The 17,591-nt window shown below is 43.6% G+C and overlaps 1 protein-coding gene across 1 annotated transcript in view; it reads left to right on the forward strand.

The window, feature by feature from the left end:
- rev3l (REV3 like, DNA directed polymerase zeta catalytic subunit) overlaps nucleotides 1-17,591 on the forward strand; it is a 40,690-nt gene that overhangs the window by 18,541 nt on the left and 4,558 nt on the right. Inside the window, exons 9-27 of the mRNA XM_087806537.1 lie at nucleotides 1,592-1,743; nucleotides 1,875-1,997; nucleotides 2,754-2,982; nucleotides 3,052-3,194; nucleotides 4,236-7,812; nucleotides 8,695-9,500; nucleotides 9,564-9,652; nucleotides 9,747-9,869; nucleotides 10,094-10,286; nucleotides 10,362-10,473; nucleotides 10,544-10,659; nucleotides 11,684-11,802; nucleotides 12,654-12,772; nucleotides 13,843-13,984; nucleotides 14,068-14,312; nucleotides 14,577-14,685; nucleotides 16,131-16,337; nucleotides 16,406-16,515; nucleotides 16,695-16,809. Of these exons, the coding sequence (XP_087662663.1) occupies nucleotides 1,592-1,743; nucleotides 1,875-1,997; nucleotides 2,754-2,982; nucleotides 3,052-3,194; nucleotides 4,236-7,812; nucleotides 8,695-9,500; nucleotides 9,564-9,652; nucleotides 9,747-9,869; nucleotides 10,094-10,286; nucleotides 10,362-10,473; nucleotides 10,544-10,659; nucleotides 11,684-11,802; nucleotides 12,654-12,772; nucleotides 13,843-13,984; nucleotides 14,068-14,312; nucleotides 14,577-14,685; nucleotides 16,131-16,337; nucleotides 16,406-16,515; nucleotides 16,695-16,809 (6,829 nt within the window). The remainder of the gene's footprint in view (nucleotides 1-1,591; nucleotides 1,744-1,874; nucleotides 1,998-2,753; nucleotides 2,983-3,051; nucleotides 3,195-4,235; nucleotides 7,813-8,694; nucleotides 9,501-9,563; nucleotides 9,653-9,746; nucleotides 9,870-10,093; nucleotides 10,287-10,361; nucleotides 10,474-10,543; nucleotides 10,660-11,683; nucleotides 11,803-12,653; nucleotides 12,773-13,842; nucleotides 13,985-14,067; nucleotides 14,313-14,576; nucleotides 14,686-16,130; nucleotides 16,338-16,405; nucleotides 16,516-16,694; nucleotides 16,810-17,591) is intronic.

The raw sequence follows: 17,591 nt of genomic DNA on the forward strand, positions 1-17,591 counted from the left end.
CAACAGTATGAAGCTACAGCGAGTGAAAGTTGTTATTAATTAACACCTATCCGTGGCATAATCACGTCCTGAATATTAAAAGTCGACGTCGGTGTGAGAGCAGGGGTGTGGCTCATGTCTGCAGTATTCTCTCGACGTCTGGCAGCTTCCATCCCTCGTCGCCGCTCCAGCCGTTAATGAGCGACTAATGAAGAGACGAGCAGACAGTCGCACGTGTCCTCTGACTCTCCGGAGCATCCAGCGTCCCAGCAGACGGGAATCTGAGCGACAATGAAGCTGCAGGAAAACCTCACTTCAATTTTTTTTTACCACTTCAAAGGCAGCATTAAAGTCACAATCAACGTCTCCAACCATTACTTTCTGACTTTTGATTTGCTCTCACTTGAAGTTCTGAGAGCAGCTCTTTAGATTTGGATTTCATTCCTCCATGGATTGTAATGGCCAAGACCAGGCTTTTTTTTTGCTTTTTTTTTTTCTCCAAATGTTTCTCGGCGATGTGCTAAAAAAATGGTTCCATTCGAGGCGACTGTCTGCCTGCGTCTCATTTCAATATTTAAGAGTCACTAAGTGAGAAGTTGCTAGGCGATGCAGAGCAGCAGCTTGAGTCAGAGCGCAGCGGGCACCTCGTAGCTGAGGGCGGTCTGGACGCTTGCAAAACCCACTTGGCTCTCTGCCCATTTCCATTCATATTTTCGCTCCCACACACACACACACACACACACAGACACACACACACGGCAATTGTACCCACACACACACCACAAAAACAAACTTGGGTTATTCTAGTACATGCATTTGGAGCTTCCTGTATATTGTCACAATATAAAATAAAATGCGTAATAATAAGGTTGTTTTCTTTAAAAAACAGTTTCCTGAAATGGACATGTCCGTGCTATCAGTATTTTGAATGATTTGATTTAAGCATCAATAATTTTATGTATAAAAAAGATTAATAACAATATTTGTTGTTGTTGGTATTTTTCAAAAAATGTATCAAAAAACAACAAATGCAACCTTTCAGTCCACAAATTAAATGTAATTATAAAAAAAATAATAGTTCAATTCTTATAAAAGAACCCATTTCAATTAAATTAACCAATCAAATAACTCTTCTCTCCCAAAACAAATGTGTTTGTGGTATCCCTTGTGTTGTCTCTGGGTCAAGGTGAACAACCTCCATCACTGTTTGTGTATTTATATGGGAGCCTGGTGGGTCGTTCACCTTGACCCAGAGACAACACAAGGGATACCACAAACCATTTTTTGTTTTTCTGGGTCACCTTGACCCAGAGATGACACAAGGGATACCACAAACACATTTGTTTTTCAGCCTCTGGGTCACCTTGACCCAGAGACAACACAAGGGTTAAATGTTAATTTCAGCCATTTGATATTCTGATGGCACTGATTTCAAATATTTTTACTTCAGTACTCTTCGAATTCAAATGTGATTTCTCTGTAGAATCAAACACTGTACCCTGAAATGGACATTTTACATTTCTTCATGCGGGGGATCTTGTGCTGTGTGGAATTATAATGGCAATAAAAAAAGTTTGGCACATAAATTAACAGCAACATGTTCTACTCTCAGGACGCCGGCTTCATCTGCAGGTGAAGGAGGCGACGCGGAGGAGCAGGAGGATGTGGCCGACGAGCTGACTCTACATTCTAACCTCTCGCTCCTGGACGAGCTGCCGTGCACCCCTGCTTCTGCCGTGGAGACGCACCAAGACTCTCAAGCAGGTAATTTCTCTCTGGTTAAAAATAATCACTTGGTAACCGAATGCGTCGACACATGAACTCTGTTGATGGCAAACGTCTTCTCTAGATGGTGCAGATGGTAACTGTGTCTCTGTGGCGATTCTCTTCTCCAGGCTCTGTGACGTCTAAAATAAAAGAAGACGCCGTTATTGATGAGGAGGCAATTTTGAGTCTTCTGGAGAACAGTCAGACCTTCTTGCAGCCCTCGCAGACGTCCAGCCACTCGCCTCTGTTGGGTAAGGAGGAGCTCATGGTCATATTAGACTATTAGAGACTATATTAGAATCCTGTTCATCTTTGTTTGAGCTGTAAGTTGCTGCTCACCTGGCTTCTGATGGGAAAACAATGAGAGGTTATAACAAAGTTGACGTTTTTAATCTTTCATTTTATTTATGCTCAGAAGTAGAAATATACATTAAAACTGAAAACATTCTGACAGATGAGAAATTTATATTATCATTTCTATTATATTATATTTATATTTAATTTTTCTAGATACGTCTATACCAGAATAATTCCATTCACATATTCAATAGATCAACTATAAATTGTCTCAGAGCTTTATATTGTTAGTTTAAATCATGTATCCTTTTAATTAAACTTTTTTGTGCCATTAAGGGTCTGCAGAATGGCTGCCTTGGTGCTTGGTTCTGTTTTTCTATTGCTTATTTAGTGTGTTATCTTATTTCATTCTTTTGTTCTGTACAGACTCCACAAAAATCCCATGTTGTGTTAATAAAACCGGCAATTCAAGTTTCTTATTCTGATTATATCATAGTATCTTGTTTGTCTTTAGCTCTTTTATGATTTATACTGATATATGAGTATATTCAAGTGAAGTATTCAAGTACTAAAATACAGCTTGGGGTCGGGCCTATTGAAAATGTTTAACCACATGTAGCTGGATGTTTTGGATGCTGGCTGTCACTCTCCTGAAGTTGTTGAAGGTTTCATTGATAAGTACAAGCCTGAATGTTTTGTTTTTCGTGTAGACGGAAGCCAAGACCAGGCCATCATCGATTTGCTGGTGGGCCTGCAGGACGATGATTTTTGCAGACGGCCTCTCGGGCAGCTCTCCCAGTCTCAGTCAAGTGCCAGGAGCTACCAGTGCAACAGCGATGAAGAGGAGGAGAGGCCAGAGTTGGACAAGGAGGAGGCGGAGCTGAGTGTTGTGATGTCACAGCACTGGGACGTGGAGGCCCCTGAGAGCTCCTCGAGAAGGTAAGTGACGTGATAAACCGTGGACGGTGACGACGTGCTCCGTGTGACCATCTCTCCTGTCGTCTGCAGGCAGTCTGTGAAGGAGGCTGCGGACTGCTTCAGCGACGAACAGCAGGATTCCTCTGATGAAGAGATGGACTGGAGCGGAAATAATTCACTGTTTGCTAATCTATCCATCCCTCAGTTTGACGGCGCTGCAGACGAGAGCAGCGGTGAGTCATCCCGTGCTAGGAGGGACTGACACTTGAGTCTTGATACCACCTACTTCATCTGCCTTGAAAATCAATTTCCAACAATGAGTGGCCCAAAGTACGATATGGGTCGTCAGGATCTAAATGAAGTCTTTCAGTTTCACCTTTCTGTAGTTTCATCTACTTACCAAGTTCACGATTTATTCTTCCAAAGCCACAAGACCAGTGTAGATGTCAACTAATGTGTTAATTTAAGTATGTCTTAAATAGATCTTGGACTCTATTGTACTTATCAGTATAACTTTTATTTATTGACATAATGTTTGTAAGCTCCGCCCACTGAAAATGTTGAGTTTTTCTGCAGATAAAACCTTAATTTACCATAACCACACCCACTCTGCTGTGATCGGTGAAGCATTAGGGTTTGCTACCGCGTGTCATCAATTCCAGAGGGACTTGTTGTATAAACAAAGCATGGTGTGATTACAGCTGGATGGAGGAGGAGTGAAGCCATCATTATGTCGTAATGGACTCCGCTTTCTTAACCTTTCGTTCGCCAAGATTTCGGACGGGTTGACATTAGTTTAAGTTTAAGTACAACTGTTATAAACTTAATCACATTTTTTGACTAGAACTAACTTTGCTGGACTGAGGATGTCACTAAATGTAGCTCTATTTGGCCAGATACGTGTCTTCATCTTAAATTAGGGCAGATATTTAATTTCTGTGTAGTTGTGATTTACTTGTATATCATTATTTATGTTATTTATGTTGGTTTTAAGATTTATAGTGGTGGTTCAAATCCAGGTTCATTCAATTGAAAGCTCAAATTGACCAGTGTTGACTGGAGGCATAAAAAAAAGGAAGATACACCAATATATCGGATAAATAAATCGTCAATATAATGTCTATTTTCAATTAGAAGAATAAAGTTATATCTCTCAATACTGTGATATTGTCCTTGAGGTGATATTCCTGCCAATACTCGCCCTTGTGTTGACCAAATCTTTATATTCATTCTCATTTGCGTTAAATGTGACTTCTTTCTTTTCTTGTCTCTAGATTCATCTCTGACCGACAGTGGCTCAAGAACTCAGTCTTCTCTCATTTTAACGGAAAAGATCATCATGAAAAGAAATCCGTTCCCTGGAGACACAGTCCACCTGGAGCCCTCGTCCTCGGCAAAGATCCTTCTGGAGTGCAAGCACCCAGATCCTAGGAAAGACACGGAACAGCCTCTGGACAAGCACTTTCAGTCGAAAAGCAGTCAGGACGGCAGCAGCGAATGTTCAACAGGTTTCAAAGTGAATAAAGAAATTCCTTACATTCCTCCGGTCAAACACCCAATCCCTTGCGAGATTTCCAGCCACCCGGAAGCATCGCCCATCTGCAGAGACACGGAGGATATTCAACCACTTTTCACCTACGACAAGAAGGCTTCTATTGCCTTAGGTGATGCCGACATTCAAAGTTTCTCCTTTAATAACAGTTTTGTCACCAAAAACCGGAAGAAGTATGGCAGCGTGAAGAATGTAGAAACCAATTGTTTGTCCATCCTGCAGAACCACAGGACTTTTTCTCTCTGTTACTCTGAGTTGAGGAACTGTTCAGCGGAGATGGAGCTCAGCCAAAAAGCCAGCAAAAGTCCCATCATGAGGAACATTTCCTCAGCCCCTGCAGCCATAGAGGAGGACGTCTTTCTTGACCCTCAGAAGGAGAAAATGGGTGAGGGAAGCGAGGAGGAAGATGTTGGTGAACTCAAAATCAGGTACGAAGACTATCAGGAAAACAAGACTGAGCGAACTATTGTAGCCCAACAGGAAGCACACTACAAGTTTTTCCCCAGCGTGATCCTCTCCAACTGCCTCAGTCGGAAAAAAACGAGTTGTAAAAAGCCTTTGGAAACTTGTCCAAAGCTGGAGCAGCCGCAGCTGCGCAGGTCCAAGTTGAAATGCAAAAAAAGGTTGGGCATGGTAGGCCCGAGAAAGACTGCGTTAGAAGACGACCCTGTAGACCAAATGGACAGCACCAGCTTCACACCAGCCACATCGCCATCGTCGGTTGATACTGAAATGTCTTCTGAGATCAAACAAGAGCGCGAGCCTGTCACAATTACAGATGACACAGTCCAAGAAATGCCCCTTGCAGATTTTGAGCCAAAAAGTGAAGCCACACCTGTAGACATCCAGACAAACCCGTCTCCAGATCCGCCAGAGATCAGCTCCAGCGGAGCTGAAGACAAAACGGAAGAAACTACAGAAAGTGTATCCTCATGTGCAAAGCCCTCAACACTCCCAGGTAGCAAATACACCTTGAGGACCAAGCGGAAAAGGATCCGGCATGGCGAGGAGGACGAGGAATCGGATGCCACCCATTCAAAAAACTCAACTGGTGAAAGAAAAGATAGAAACCCTCTCAATTCACAGGAACAGAAATTTCAGAAAAAGCGAAAGAAGGAACCGCCTATTATCATAAAGTATATCATTATAAACCGGTTTAAAGGGCAGAAAAATATGTTGGTGAGGATGGCGAAGATAAACGCAGCCGAGAAACGAGTATCGCTTACAGAAGAGAAAATGCAACACTACAACAAGATGGCCCCTCTTAAAGATTTTTGGCCCAAGGTGCGTGACTCCAGTACGCCCGAGTCTCCCGTTCAAGAGCCAAAGCCCAGAAAATACACTAAAAGAAGAGCCAAGCTTAATTTCAAGAAATATACCTCTTCCAAACCTCAAGGTCCCAACTTGGAGGGTACCGGAATGGTTAGGGGTTGTGGCAGAGGTTCCAAAAGACCCTCCCTCCCTCCACCTCGAGCGTGTTACTGTGACCTGGCTGAAGACCATGAAACAGAATACTCTGATGTTCTGGTTGAGCTGGGTTATCTATCGGACAGATCACTGAGCCCCATAGACTCCACTCCCCCACGCTGTTGGTCTCCTAGTGACCCCCCTGAGAGCTCGGAACAACTAATAAATCCCCTGAGCGACCCATGTCTAGGTGCGTCGCATCAAAACCTAAAGGCCAAAGGATCAAGAAGTAAAACATCGAAATCAAACAATTTTACAAAGAAAGGAAAAGAAAGAAAGCATGCTCACAAGCCTCCAGTGGAAACGACACCAGTGCTAAAGAAAGTTGCTATTCCAAGGCAGAGAAGGAAAAAGGTGAATACAGAAACCAACAATGGCACGAAAACGAAAAAGTATCGCAAAAAGAAAGAAGAAGGCAATACATTGGATAAGGACACATCAGTGCTTCTTTTTCCAGAAGATGGGTTGCCTTCGTCAGAAGAATTCTTCCCCTTTCAGCAGCCTCTCAGCTCAGATAGCAGTAGCAGTCCTAATAAAAACCTTTTGCAAGATTCACCAGTAGCTCAGGCCTCGGAACCAAAGCACGAAGACCTTGAAACCTCCATCATGGAGGTGAACCGTACCCCATCCCCTCCAGTGCAGTTGAATCAGAAAGGTTGCCAAACTGTTCCTCTAAAGCAAGAGACCTCTGCAGAGCCTAGCCAAGCGACTCCTCATTTATCTAGCCAGCTTGCCGATGACTCTAAAAGAAGTGTAGCTGACTCTCCAAAGAACGGTGAGATCGCCAGGTTGTCCGACCCCCCATGTAGTTTGGAGGTCCTGAAGAAGCTTCTAGAGAAAAGGCAGAAAAACCTTTCTCAAAAAGCAGATGGTCCATCTGTTGCTGTAGCTCAGGCGGCCAAACTCTTAGCTGTGAAACCCCTTAAATCTCGAAAACCTGCGTCAGCGACACCGCGCAGGCCCAGAGCACCCAAACCTTCCACGCCGAAGGAGAAAAAGCCCAGAAGCCGTAAGAACAATGTGAGCAGTGCCAAGCCAGGTCAGAGTGTCCAACAGGATCCCAACTTGTCGGATGATTGTCTCCGCTTCCATTCAGACCCAGACCTTGATGATTGTAATTTCATTGAAGACAGTCTGTCCCCGGACAACCAGCACAACTATTCCTTTGATATCAATGATATCGATCAGACCGAGTTCTCCAGCTCGTACGCCAGCAATCAGTTTGTGTTGACGGATAAGAATTTGCCCGTTAAGTTTCTCAGCGACATCAACCAGGAAGGTTTACCAACTCAGGAACTCAAGAATCATGGTGGACGAGAGGAGCCTCCGAAAGAAACGGTCAGCCCTGATCTCTACGACCGACCCGACAATGTAGATTCCAAACCAAACAACCTGACGTTCCTGGATTCTGATCGATTCAAAAACAGAGATTGGGGCTGCTCCTTCGGTAAGAGTCTCAGCCCCTTTCAGGACTTTCACTGTGAAGGGAAAGAGCTACTCTTCTCAGTCTTCGATCCTGTCCTGCCCTTACCGCTCAGCTCCGTGTCTTACGTGAGCCACGAAGGCTCGCCAACGGGCGACATTCTGGAAGGCATCGATGCTCTCACGTCCACCACTCCAAGCAGCTCTCCTCGGTCTATCAGTTCCCTGTCTCAGGTGAGGACCAGCCAGCTACTGAGAGGACCAGGATGTGGCATCCACGTTCTCAAGCCACTCATGTCGCCTCCAAGCAGGGAGGAGATCCTCAACTCTCTCTTGGACCTGGAGATATCCGAGACGACCTTCCAGGAGCCATTCTGCAGTGACCCATCCGATGCACCTGGGAAGCCAATGTGAGCATATAAGATGAACTAGTTGAAGTGAATCACTTTGATTAATCAAAATACAAGTTATAAGAGGATGTTGACAAATGTCTTGTCAGCTACAGTTTTTGTTTAATCAAAACCAAAGAAATTATAGTTATTGAATCATCAATTAAAACCTGAGTGTAAATATTTAATGATGGGACAAGAACCAGTTTCATCTTGGTGGTGATTCAAACTACCATCTGGATCTACCAATTAATTGAAGTTTCAACAAGTGTCTGTGGCCAAGAATGAGCTTCTGGACAAACAGTCACAACTCTTATCACCATCTCATTTTTCACTTGTTTAAATTAATATTTATTTAGCAACATCTATTTGAACATGAAGGATCAAAAATTGCATACGAGTTGCCATCACTCTAAACAACCAACTCGGTAACAATTACCTTAAGAGCACTCATAATGCTTTGCCGCCCAGCCAACAAATCAAACACTTTTGACATAGCAGCATGGATGTAGAATTTAAATTCAGCATTGTACCAGTCAATCAGCTGTGACTTCATAGAGCAGTGTGTAGCAAAGGAGTTGTTTTATTGGCACCATAAGTAAAGTGGGTGCGGCATTAAGTTCTTTGATGCGTCGAGTTTAACTGCTGTTTAAATATATGACTTAGTTTTATAAGTATAAACAAAGACAAGGAAATGTATTGTTTCTGGTTGCATTTTGCTATAATGTAATTAAATATGTAGTTCTGTGTGCAAAAAAAAAAAGGATCCACAATACAGCTGAAGGAGAACCGTAATATGGCGAGGGAACACTCAATATTAAGTGTTTATTTTAAGTTGTTAGTCTTTCTTTTTTTTTTAAAGTTTAATATGATTTTGATATTTTTCCTTCATGTTTCCTTCAGGGAGGTGGGAGGCAGGAAGCTAACTGTTAAAACAAAGCTGGTGAAGGAGCTACCGGAGTTTACTGGAGAGCTCTCTTTAGATGGCCTGCATTTGTGGAAGACGGCCTTCGCCGCGATGACCCACCCGGCCATTACATCTGCACCAACGTCCGTGAGAGCAGAGATCTCTGAGGCCTGCGAGCAGGAGGCAAAGCATGACCCCTCCTCACTCAACGACAAGAAAGTCATCCTCCTGCCGTGCAAAAATCCACCCAGCAGAGACCGGATACTTCTGTGGTTGGAGGCCAAGAAGCAGTACGAGATCTTAACCAGCAAAAGCAGAGGAGAACTTCTGAAGAGAGACGTGGTCGAGGAGGGTTTTGACTCTGCTGTGAAGAATGACCGTCTCGTAAGCGCCAGAGATCAGCGGAGAAAGAGACGCAGCCTTTCCTTGGTCATACCTCGCCTGAACATGGTAGACCCTCTGAGAACATCCAGCGCCGTCAGCCCAGTGCTGGAGAAGGACGACCTGGAGCAGAAGGAAGGCGATCCCTCTCCAGAGTCTCCCGAACTCCCTACCTGGCAACAGTCTACTATGAGTGACGCATCAGCAGCAGCGATGCTCAGCCCAAATAGATGCGAGGACTCTCCATCGTCGCCCCAAAACTCCCCTAATGGGGAACATCTAAGTCCGAATTTTCTTCAAGCTTGCAAAAAGAAGGAAGAGGCGATAAGCCCGGACCCTCTTCACAGCACTCCGTTTATAACGAGGCAGCAAAGAAGAAAGGAAGATCTGGAGCCAGTGTGCAGCACCCCAATATCTCAGGGTGAGTACAGGCATGTTGTTCAGTCGGGGACTCTCAAGGTTAACCTCTTTTATTGGTTGGTAGATGACCAAGTTTCTCAGAGACTCCAGCAGAGGAGGAGGAGAAGTCAAGCAGAGCCGCTGAGGAGAACGTTACTGACCACACAGATGAAGGTCTGAGTGCTTACCTCGTATAAACTACTAGTTTCTGCCCTAAATCTGATGTTAACATGAAAGTGTTTCTCATTCTCTTTATGCTTTTGCACAGAATCAGTTTGCTTCACATGTCCCAAAGAAAGAGAACTCTCAGATAGAAGGTCCCAGCATTGCCAACTCTTACGGCTTCAAAATCAGCATGCAGAACCTGCAGGAGGCTAAAGCTCTGCACGAGGTGAGCTGTCAATCATATTTGAGGTCAGGTTTTTTTTCTTAAGACAGGACAAGTCTGGTTCTTTTTCAAGAAATCTGAAGACCTGTTTGATAATTTTCTCACTTTCAACCTTATGTTATGTGATTTTTGAGATGAGGTGTAACTATGTTGTCCACCATAGATGCATGAAGTATCTACATCTATACGATAAGACAAACTCCATGTTGCTGTTGTCTGTCCTTCAGGTCCAGCATCTTACGCTCATGGGTATGGAGCTTCATGCAAGAACCAGACGTGACCTGGAACCCGACCCCGAGTTCGACCCCATATGTGCCTTATTCTACTGCCTCAGCTCGGATGCTCCTTTGCCAAACGTGGACGCTTGTCAGCTGACTGGAGCGATCGTGGTGGACGAACAGCACCAGAGCAGTGATGAAGGTCTGCTCCGTACGCTGGTCAAGAGTGGTGCAGTTTGGATTTATGGCTGCTGGATGACATGATTTCTCTTTCAAGGTGACAGAGGGAAAAGTCCGCTGCTGGTCAGATCGGGCGTCTCGGGATTGCAGGTGACTTATGCAGCTGATGAGAAGAAGATGTTTGAGGAGCTGGTGGCGCTGATGAGAAGGTCTGAGCAGCACACGCCCTACAAGTCACGTCTGTTATTCTTGTCATCACCTGTGTTTCTCCGTTTGAAGGTTCGATCCGGATATTCTTTTTGGGTACGAGATCCAGATGCACTCGTGGGGTTACCTCCTCCAGCGCTCTAAAGTCCTGGGTGTCGACCTCTGTCAGCAGCTTTCACGAGTCCCAGGTATGAGGAGCTTTAAAGATGCTTCACAAATCCCTTCTAGCCCTAGAGTCGTCACTCTCTGTGGTGCATTTTACTGATATTCTGTCATTGCATTTAACTATATTGCCAATGCTAAAACTATTACTCCAAGAGGCTTCGTAGTATTTCTCCCTGCAGCTATGAAGTATTACTACCAGAGGCTTCTTAGTATTACTCCCAGAGGCTTTGTAGTATTTCTCCCCGAGGCTCCGTAGTATTACTACCAGAGGCTGCGCAGTATTACTCCCAGATAAATTGTATTATTATTTCCCGCGGATCTATAGTATTACCTTAAAGGCTCCGTAGTATTTCTCACAACGGCTCCAAAGTATTACTCCCAGAGGCTTTGTACTATTACTCCCTACGGCTCTGTAGTATTACTCCTCGAGGCTCTGTAGTATTACTCCCTACGGCTCTGTAGTGTTTCTCACAACAGCTCTGTAGTATTTCTCACAACAGCTCTGTAGTATTTCTCACAACAGCACTGTAGTATTCCTTACAACAGCTCTGTAGTATTTCTTACAACGGCTCTGTAGAATTACTCACAGAGGCTCTATAGTATTACTCATCAAGGCTTCGTAGTGTTACTCCCTAAGGCTCTGTAATATTACTCCTCAAGGCTCTGTAATAGTACTCCTAGAAGTTCTGTAGTATTACTCCCTGAGGCTCCTTTCAATGGAGAATTACTACAAAGCCACACTGCCCTTAATGCTCATTATAATCTGGTGAGCCTTATAGTCCAAGAAATACTTTAAATAAGTATTCATCATTTAAACTAATACAGATTAAATTCTGAATGTTACTGTTTAAACTGCAGGACCTGAGTTCTGTTTCTCAAAGATAATCCAGGTCAAGAGACGGAACAGGTTTTCTTCTTCCACCCGAGCGTTCCAGCATCAGTGTCTGTTTTTGTATTCATGTTGTGTGAGAAGACCACGTGAATGAAAAGCCGGCGGCGTCTCCCGCCCTCGCTCTGATGGTGCGTCTGCTCCGTGTGTGTCCTCAGGTGACTCCAGAGAGAACCGCTTCGCATCAGAGAGGGACGAGTACGGATCCGACACCATGACGGAGATCAACTTCATCGGTCGTATCACGCTCAACCTGTGGAGGGTGATGAAGACTGAGGCAGGTGTTCCAGCATGACCTTGTCTGCCACTGATGACTCACTGGCTGTTTCACTTCCCTGTGCTGTCGTGTGCGAGGTTTTCTACCCGTTTTCTTCAAAGAAAATCAACCTTTTCTAGTCAAATATCATATTTGCCACATAGATAAAGATCAGAATGTCGGGGTGTCAGTCTACAGTTTATTAATTCATCTTTCAAGAAGCTAGAATATTAGAATTGTTTAACCTAAATTTCAAGATGCTACTTTTATGGGGGAAAATTTTCATCGGATTTCTGAGCCAAGAATAAGACGACAAATATCACAATACTAGTAAAATGTAGCTAATAAATTGTTTTTGCAGCTAGTTTCACGATCATTTATAACTTTTTAAGAGTTGAATAGATTTTTTTAATTTTTTATTTAAGATGGTTGTATTTTGTTATTTGCTTTATGAGAAGCACAAACTTAATGAACACGTATATATATATATATAGATATTTATTGAATATATATTGAATTATTTTCATGGTGGCCTATATTTCAGTGCGTCCGTATCGATCTGGCAAGTGTATTGATTACCTTTGGCCTCTCAGGACAATGTCATGCGTGGACTGCATACTCAATGTTCTCTGGTTTTGCATTAAACACAAAAGGCTGAAATCTTTATTCCCTTCGGTCTAATCTGTCTTTGCTTCTGAGGCATTGCAGCAGTTTTATAGTCCGGAACATTTCTTAATCTTCATCAATCATGGTTCGTTCCATCCAAAGGATGTCCATCCCGTTTTGTCTCCGGAATTCTTGTTTGTTTTATTTTTAGACTCTTCTGTCAGGAGGTCTGACGCTGATCCAACCTGTCACTCTCGTCCCCTCAGGTGACTCTGAACAACTACAGTTTTGAGAACGTGGCCTTCCATGTGCTGCATCAGCGCTTCCCGCTCTACAGTCGACGGACTCTCTCGGACTGGTTCGACCACAAGACTGACCTCTACAGGTGGGTTTGAAGCGCGTTGCCATTTTGTTTTACAAGGTCCTGTGAGATGAGCTCCTTGGCAGAGGTATGCACAGGCTCTGTGCTTTACTCGTAGATATCTTGTGTATTGGCAAGACTCGGACGTATCACGATACAGGAGAAAATATATGATGTTGTCAGGACAACGATATATTCAGTGGTGATGGTCTGATAAAGCTTTATGAAGCAGTGTCATATTGTTTAGAGGTCAGTAGGTGGCGCCATCAGTTTAAAAATAATGTGATGTTTCATTAGAACAGTTGTTCAAAACATAGGAAAATAGTGCAGAGGCCGCCATCTAGTGGACTCTGAAAAAATTATTATTAGCTATAACCTCTACATTTTTCGAGCTAAAACTGTATTTTATTTAAATTTCAGTATAAAACCACGAAAACATTTGATTTGAGAGCGATTCTTACGCTAAACTTGACGGTTCTTATATTTACCAATATAACACTATTTATATTTCAATGATAATAAACGTTGTTCTTTTTTACGTAAATCTAGCCAATCACGAAAGGCACCACACAATATCAACCAATCAGAAGCAACATAAGGCGAGTCTATCGATTAAAGTGTTTACTACTCACACAGACAGTTATCGCTAAACTTCACGGTTTATCTCAAATTGCCATTGAGAAGGAAATAAACTTCCGGCTTTCAAATTAAGAGCGCCATCGCAACGTTCCTTCTGCTTTGTAATCCTTTATTATCATCACGGTCATACTCGGCACTGTTTAAATCAATGTTTGAACCTTTTTTTTTTATTATTTAATAAATAGTTTGACGTATCTATTGATTGTTTAAAACTTATTTACCTTTAGATTGTCTGCCAACAAATACAATCGTAGGTTTGAGATTAAAATTGATTAAAAATCAATAATTATCTCAAGTTACGATCAATGACTGTCATAGATTTCTTCTGGAAGATGTAAACTATTCACTCAAAAATATCATAACATGCATCAAGTATTTTCAAATGTGAGACCAAGAGTCTTCGGTACCATGTGTGTAGCAGTGTCTTGGTGAGTGAATAATGGACTGGTGTTCAGGTGGAAGATGGTGGACCACTACGTGAGTCGGGTGCGGGGCAGCATGCAGCTCCTGCAGCAGAACGACATCGTCGGCAGAACCAGCGAGCTGGCTCGAGTCTTCGGGATCCAGTTCTATCACGTGCTGACTCGGGGCTCGCAGGTCAGATGGAGAATCCAAGACGTCTCCGAAACACTCCGTCCATGTGGGTCTGACGTTTAAAAACGACAATCATGTTTCCTCAGTACCGTGTGGAGTCCATGATGTTGCGCGTCGCCAAGCCGCTCAATTACATCCCTGTGACGCCCAGTGTCCAGCAGAGGGCCCAGCAGAGGGCGCCGCAGTGCCTCCCTCTCATCATGGAACCCGAGTCGCGGTTCTACAGCAACTCCGTGGTCGTCCTGGACTTCCAGTCTCTCTACCCGTCCATCGTCATCGCCTACAACTACTGTTACTCCACCTGTCTGGGTCACGTGGACAGCCTGGGAACGTAAGAACCTCCTCAGTGCTGCTGCTGGATCAGCCACGTGAGAGAATGTGTTCACAGCTCAGTGCAGGGAGAATTGCAAGTGGAAATATTTTTGCTATTTCTTCAGAGGGATTACTCTTGTTGCATAGCAACAGTCGGGGGGGCGGAGAGGGGGAAACGAGACTTTACCTCCATGACTGCATGATGAGGGGGAAGCTGCATGTTTCTGTTTTGCTGATCCTTCCATCGTCTGGTTCTGCTTCATTTTTTTTGTCTCCCTCTCAGGACGGACGAGTTCAAGTTCGGCTGCACCTCCTTACGCGTTCCTCCAGACCTCCTCTACCAGCTCCGGAATGACATCACGGTGTCGCCCAACGGCATCGCCTTCGTGAAGGTACGAAGACCTCAGATTCTCAACCGTCTCGGCTCGTGCTCCAGCTTTACGAGCGTGAACACCAGACACATCTGCAGAACACCTCCCTCCTCACCCTCAGCTCTGCCTCCCCTCAGTTATCCCTTTAATTCACTCCCCGGAGCTCGCGTACACATTACATAATGCAGCCTCACAATCAACACGTCTCAAATGAGGTTGTTATGAGTCGGAGCCGCTCAGTTGACACGACTGTAGGTCCTCTTAGGAAAGTGTAAGTGAAGCGTCTGTGTCAACATGTTCATTTGTGGTGTGTATTGGCAAGAATCTGGCGATACGTATCACGATACACGTGCAAACGATACGATATATTTATGATACTGTAGGAACAAGGTTATATTTGTAGTATTGTCGAGTACTTGACTCTGGTGTTCCAGAATTTACAGACCACATTAATTTGTTTTAAAAACTAAAATATGTCCAAAAAGCATCTTAAAAAGCTGCTGGAGTCGACTGGAGTCGACTGTATCCTCTCGTCCCCAGTCATCGTAAATACAAATACAAACTATATTGATGTGTAAACCGTAGTAGAGCAATGATAAAGACATGATTTGAAAGGCCCAAAAAGTTGTTTTTTTTCCCAAATTAATACAGTACTTGTAAGTAGTGATGGTTTGATGAAGCTCCATGAAGCAGTGTCAAGTTGTTTAGAGGTCAGTAGGTGGCGCTATCAGTTTAAAAATGAAGTGATGTTTCATTAGAAGTGAGTTGTTCAAAACGAAGGAAAATGGTGCAGAGACCGCCATCTAGTGGACTCTGAAAATAATGACACTGCTTCATCAGACCATCACTACTGGTAAGTATCAATGTCACAATACACAAGTAAGTAAGTAATTTATATTTATAGAGGGTGACAAAGTGCTTTAACAATAAAAAAAAATACTATATATAAATATATACTAAAAAGATCAAGCTAACACAGAGAAAAACACAGGTGTCCCAGAAAGTAGGAAGATAATTCCAAAGCTTAGGATCAACAGCCTGGAAGGATTTCTCTCTTCTGGTCCTGAACCGTGTTCAGGAACCATCAGTAGAATAATAGAGTAAGGAGGAGTCTGACCATGAATAGATCTGAAAGTAAGAACCAGAATTTTAAAATTGATCCTGAAAGAAACTAGAAGCCAGTGAAGAGTTTTAAGGTTCGCAGAAATGTGAGTTCTTCTACTAGAGCGGGTCAGAATTCTCGCTGCAGAGTTTTGTATTAACTGCAGGGGAGACACCTAGTACAAGTACCCACTTAGTTTCTTACACCCTGAATAAAGACTCTTGTTGTGTCAGACACTCACAAAAGTGACAAATGATGTTGTTAAAAGAAAAAGTGTGAGAGTTTGTTGTCAATTAAACCATCTCTGAAAATTTAGGGGAAAAAAGATTTTTTATTACTTTACTTGAATCACTCTTTCTTCCAGGCCTCGGTGCGGAAGGGAGTGGTTCCCAGCATGCTGGAGGAGATCCTGAACACCAGGATCATGGTGAAACAATCCATGAAGACCTACAAGCAGGACAAGGCTCTGACGAGGCTGCTTCACGCTCGCCAACTGGGACTCAAACTCATCGCCAACGTCACCTTCGGCTACACGGCGGCCAACTACTCCGGGAGGATGCCCAGCGTGGAGGTGCGAGTCGTCACCGGGTTCGCGGTGGAATGTTCTGGGGGGAGTGTAATGTTTGTCGCTGCGCTCAGGTCGGCGACAGCATCGTCCACAAGGCCCGAGAGACGCTGGAGCGAGCCATCAAGATGGTCAACGACACCAAGAAGTGGGGCGCACGGGTCGTGTACGGAGACACGGACAGGTGAGCGGCGTCAGATCTTGACGAACAAAGTGTGAGTCGAAGATGTGAAGTCGGAGAGAGTCTGTTAGCGGATGGAGGAGATTATTATCGGCTTGTTTTGTTGAGAAGAACATCATGAACCTCTTCAACATTTTGTGTGTGTGTGTGTGTGTGTGTCTTTTTGTGTGTGTGTTCCGCAGCTTGTTTGTTCTCTTGAAAGGAGCGACTAAGGAGCAGGCCTTCAAGATCGGCAACGAGATTGCCGAAGCTGTGACGGCAACCAACCCGAAGCCAGTCAAGCTGAAGTTTGAGAAGGTTTGCATCCAAACGTTTAGTCTCTTTCCCGCTATGTCAATTTTTTAAAGCTATAATCTGGCACGAGCAAAAGGTCATGTATATTCTCTCCTGTCACATGAATACTTATTAATGTGTATTTTTAATCATAGAAATGTGCATATTACAAATAATGTCATCTTCAAAATAAATGAAAGTTTGCGAGGCGGTACATTTCACCTGCAGCTAGCGCTGTTAGCCGCTAGGTGAGCTAGCATTTGTTCGCTTGGAAAAGTCCTTCAGTTGGAAAAGTTGTAACAATTTCTATCCATCATGTGTTACGAGGTTCTGAGATGGAATTTAATGAGTTTATTTAATGACCAAAAATGTAAGTAAATAAATTAAAATTTATGTTATGGGAAGTTTCCTGCTTCCGGCTCCTCCTCACATCAGTGATCTGATCCAGACTTACACCCCAGCTCAGGCTCTGAGGTCTGTGGATCAGAATCTACTGATGGTTCCTGAACACGGTTCAGGACCAGAGGAGAGAAATCCTTCCAGACTGTTGCTCCTAAGCTTTGGAACAATCTCTGTGTTTGATGATCTACTGACTCCTTCAAGAAACATCTTAAGACGTTTTTATTTGTTCAGGCTTTTCCTTGATTTTCTGGAACTCCTGTGTTGTTCTCAGTATTATATTGACCTTTAAAGTATATGTTTTATTGAATATTGTTTTAATTATTTAAGCGCTTTGTGACCCTGGCCTGGAAAAGCGCTATAGAAATAAAAATTACTTACTTACTTACTTACTGTGTAGCAACTGA

This window comes from Callionymus lyra, chromosome 13, assembly GCF_982586985.1.
Source record: "Callionymus lyra chromosome 13, fCalLyr1.hap1.1, whole genome shotgun sequence".
In the NCBI taxonomy this organism is placed as follows: domain Eukaryota; kingdom Metazoa; phylum Chordata; class Actinopteri; order Syngnathiformes; family Callionymidae; genus Callionymus; species Callionymus lyra.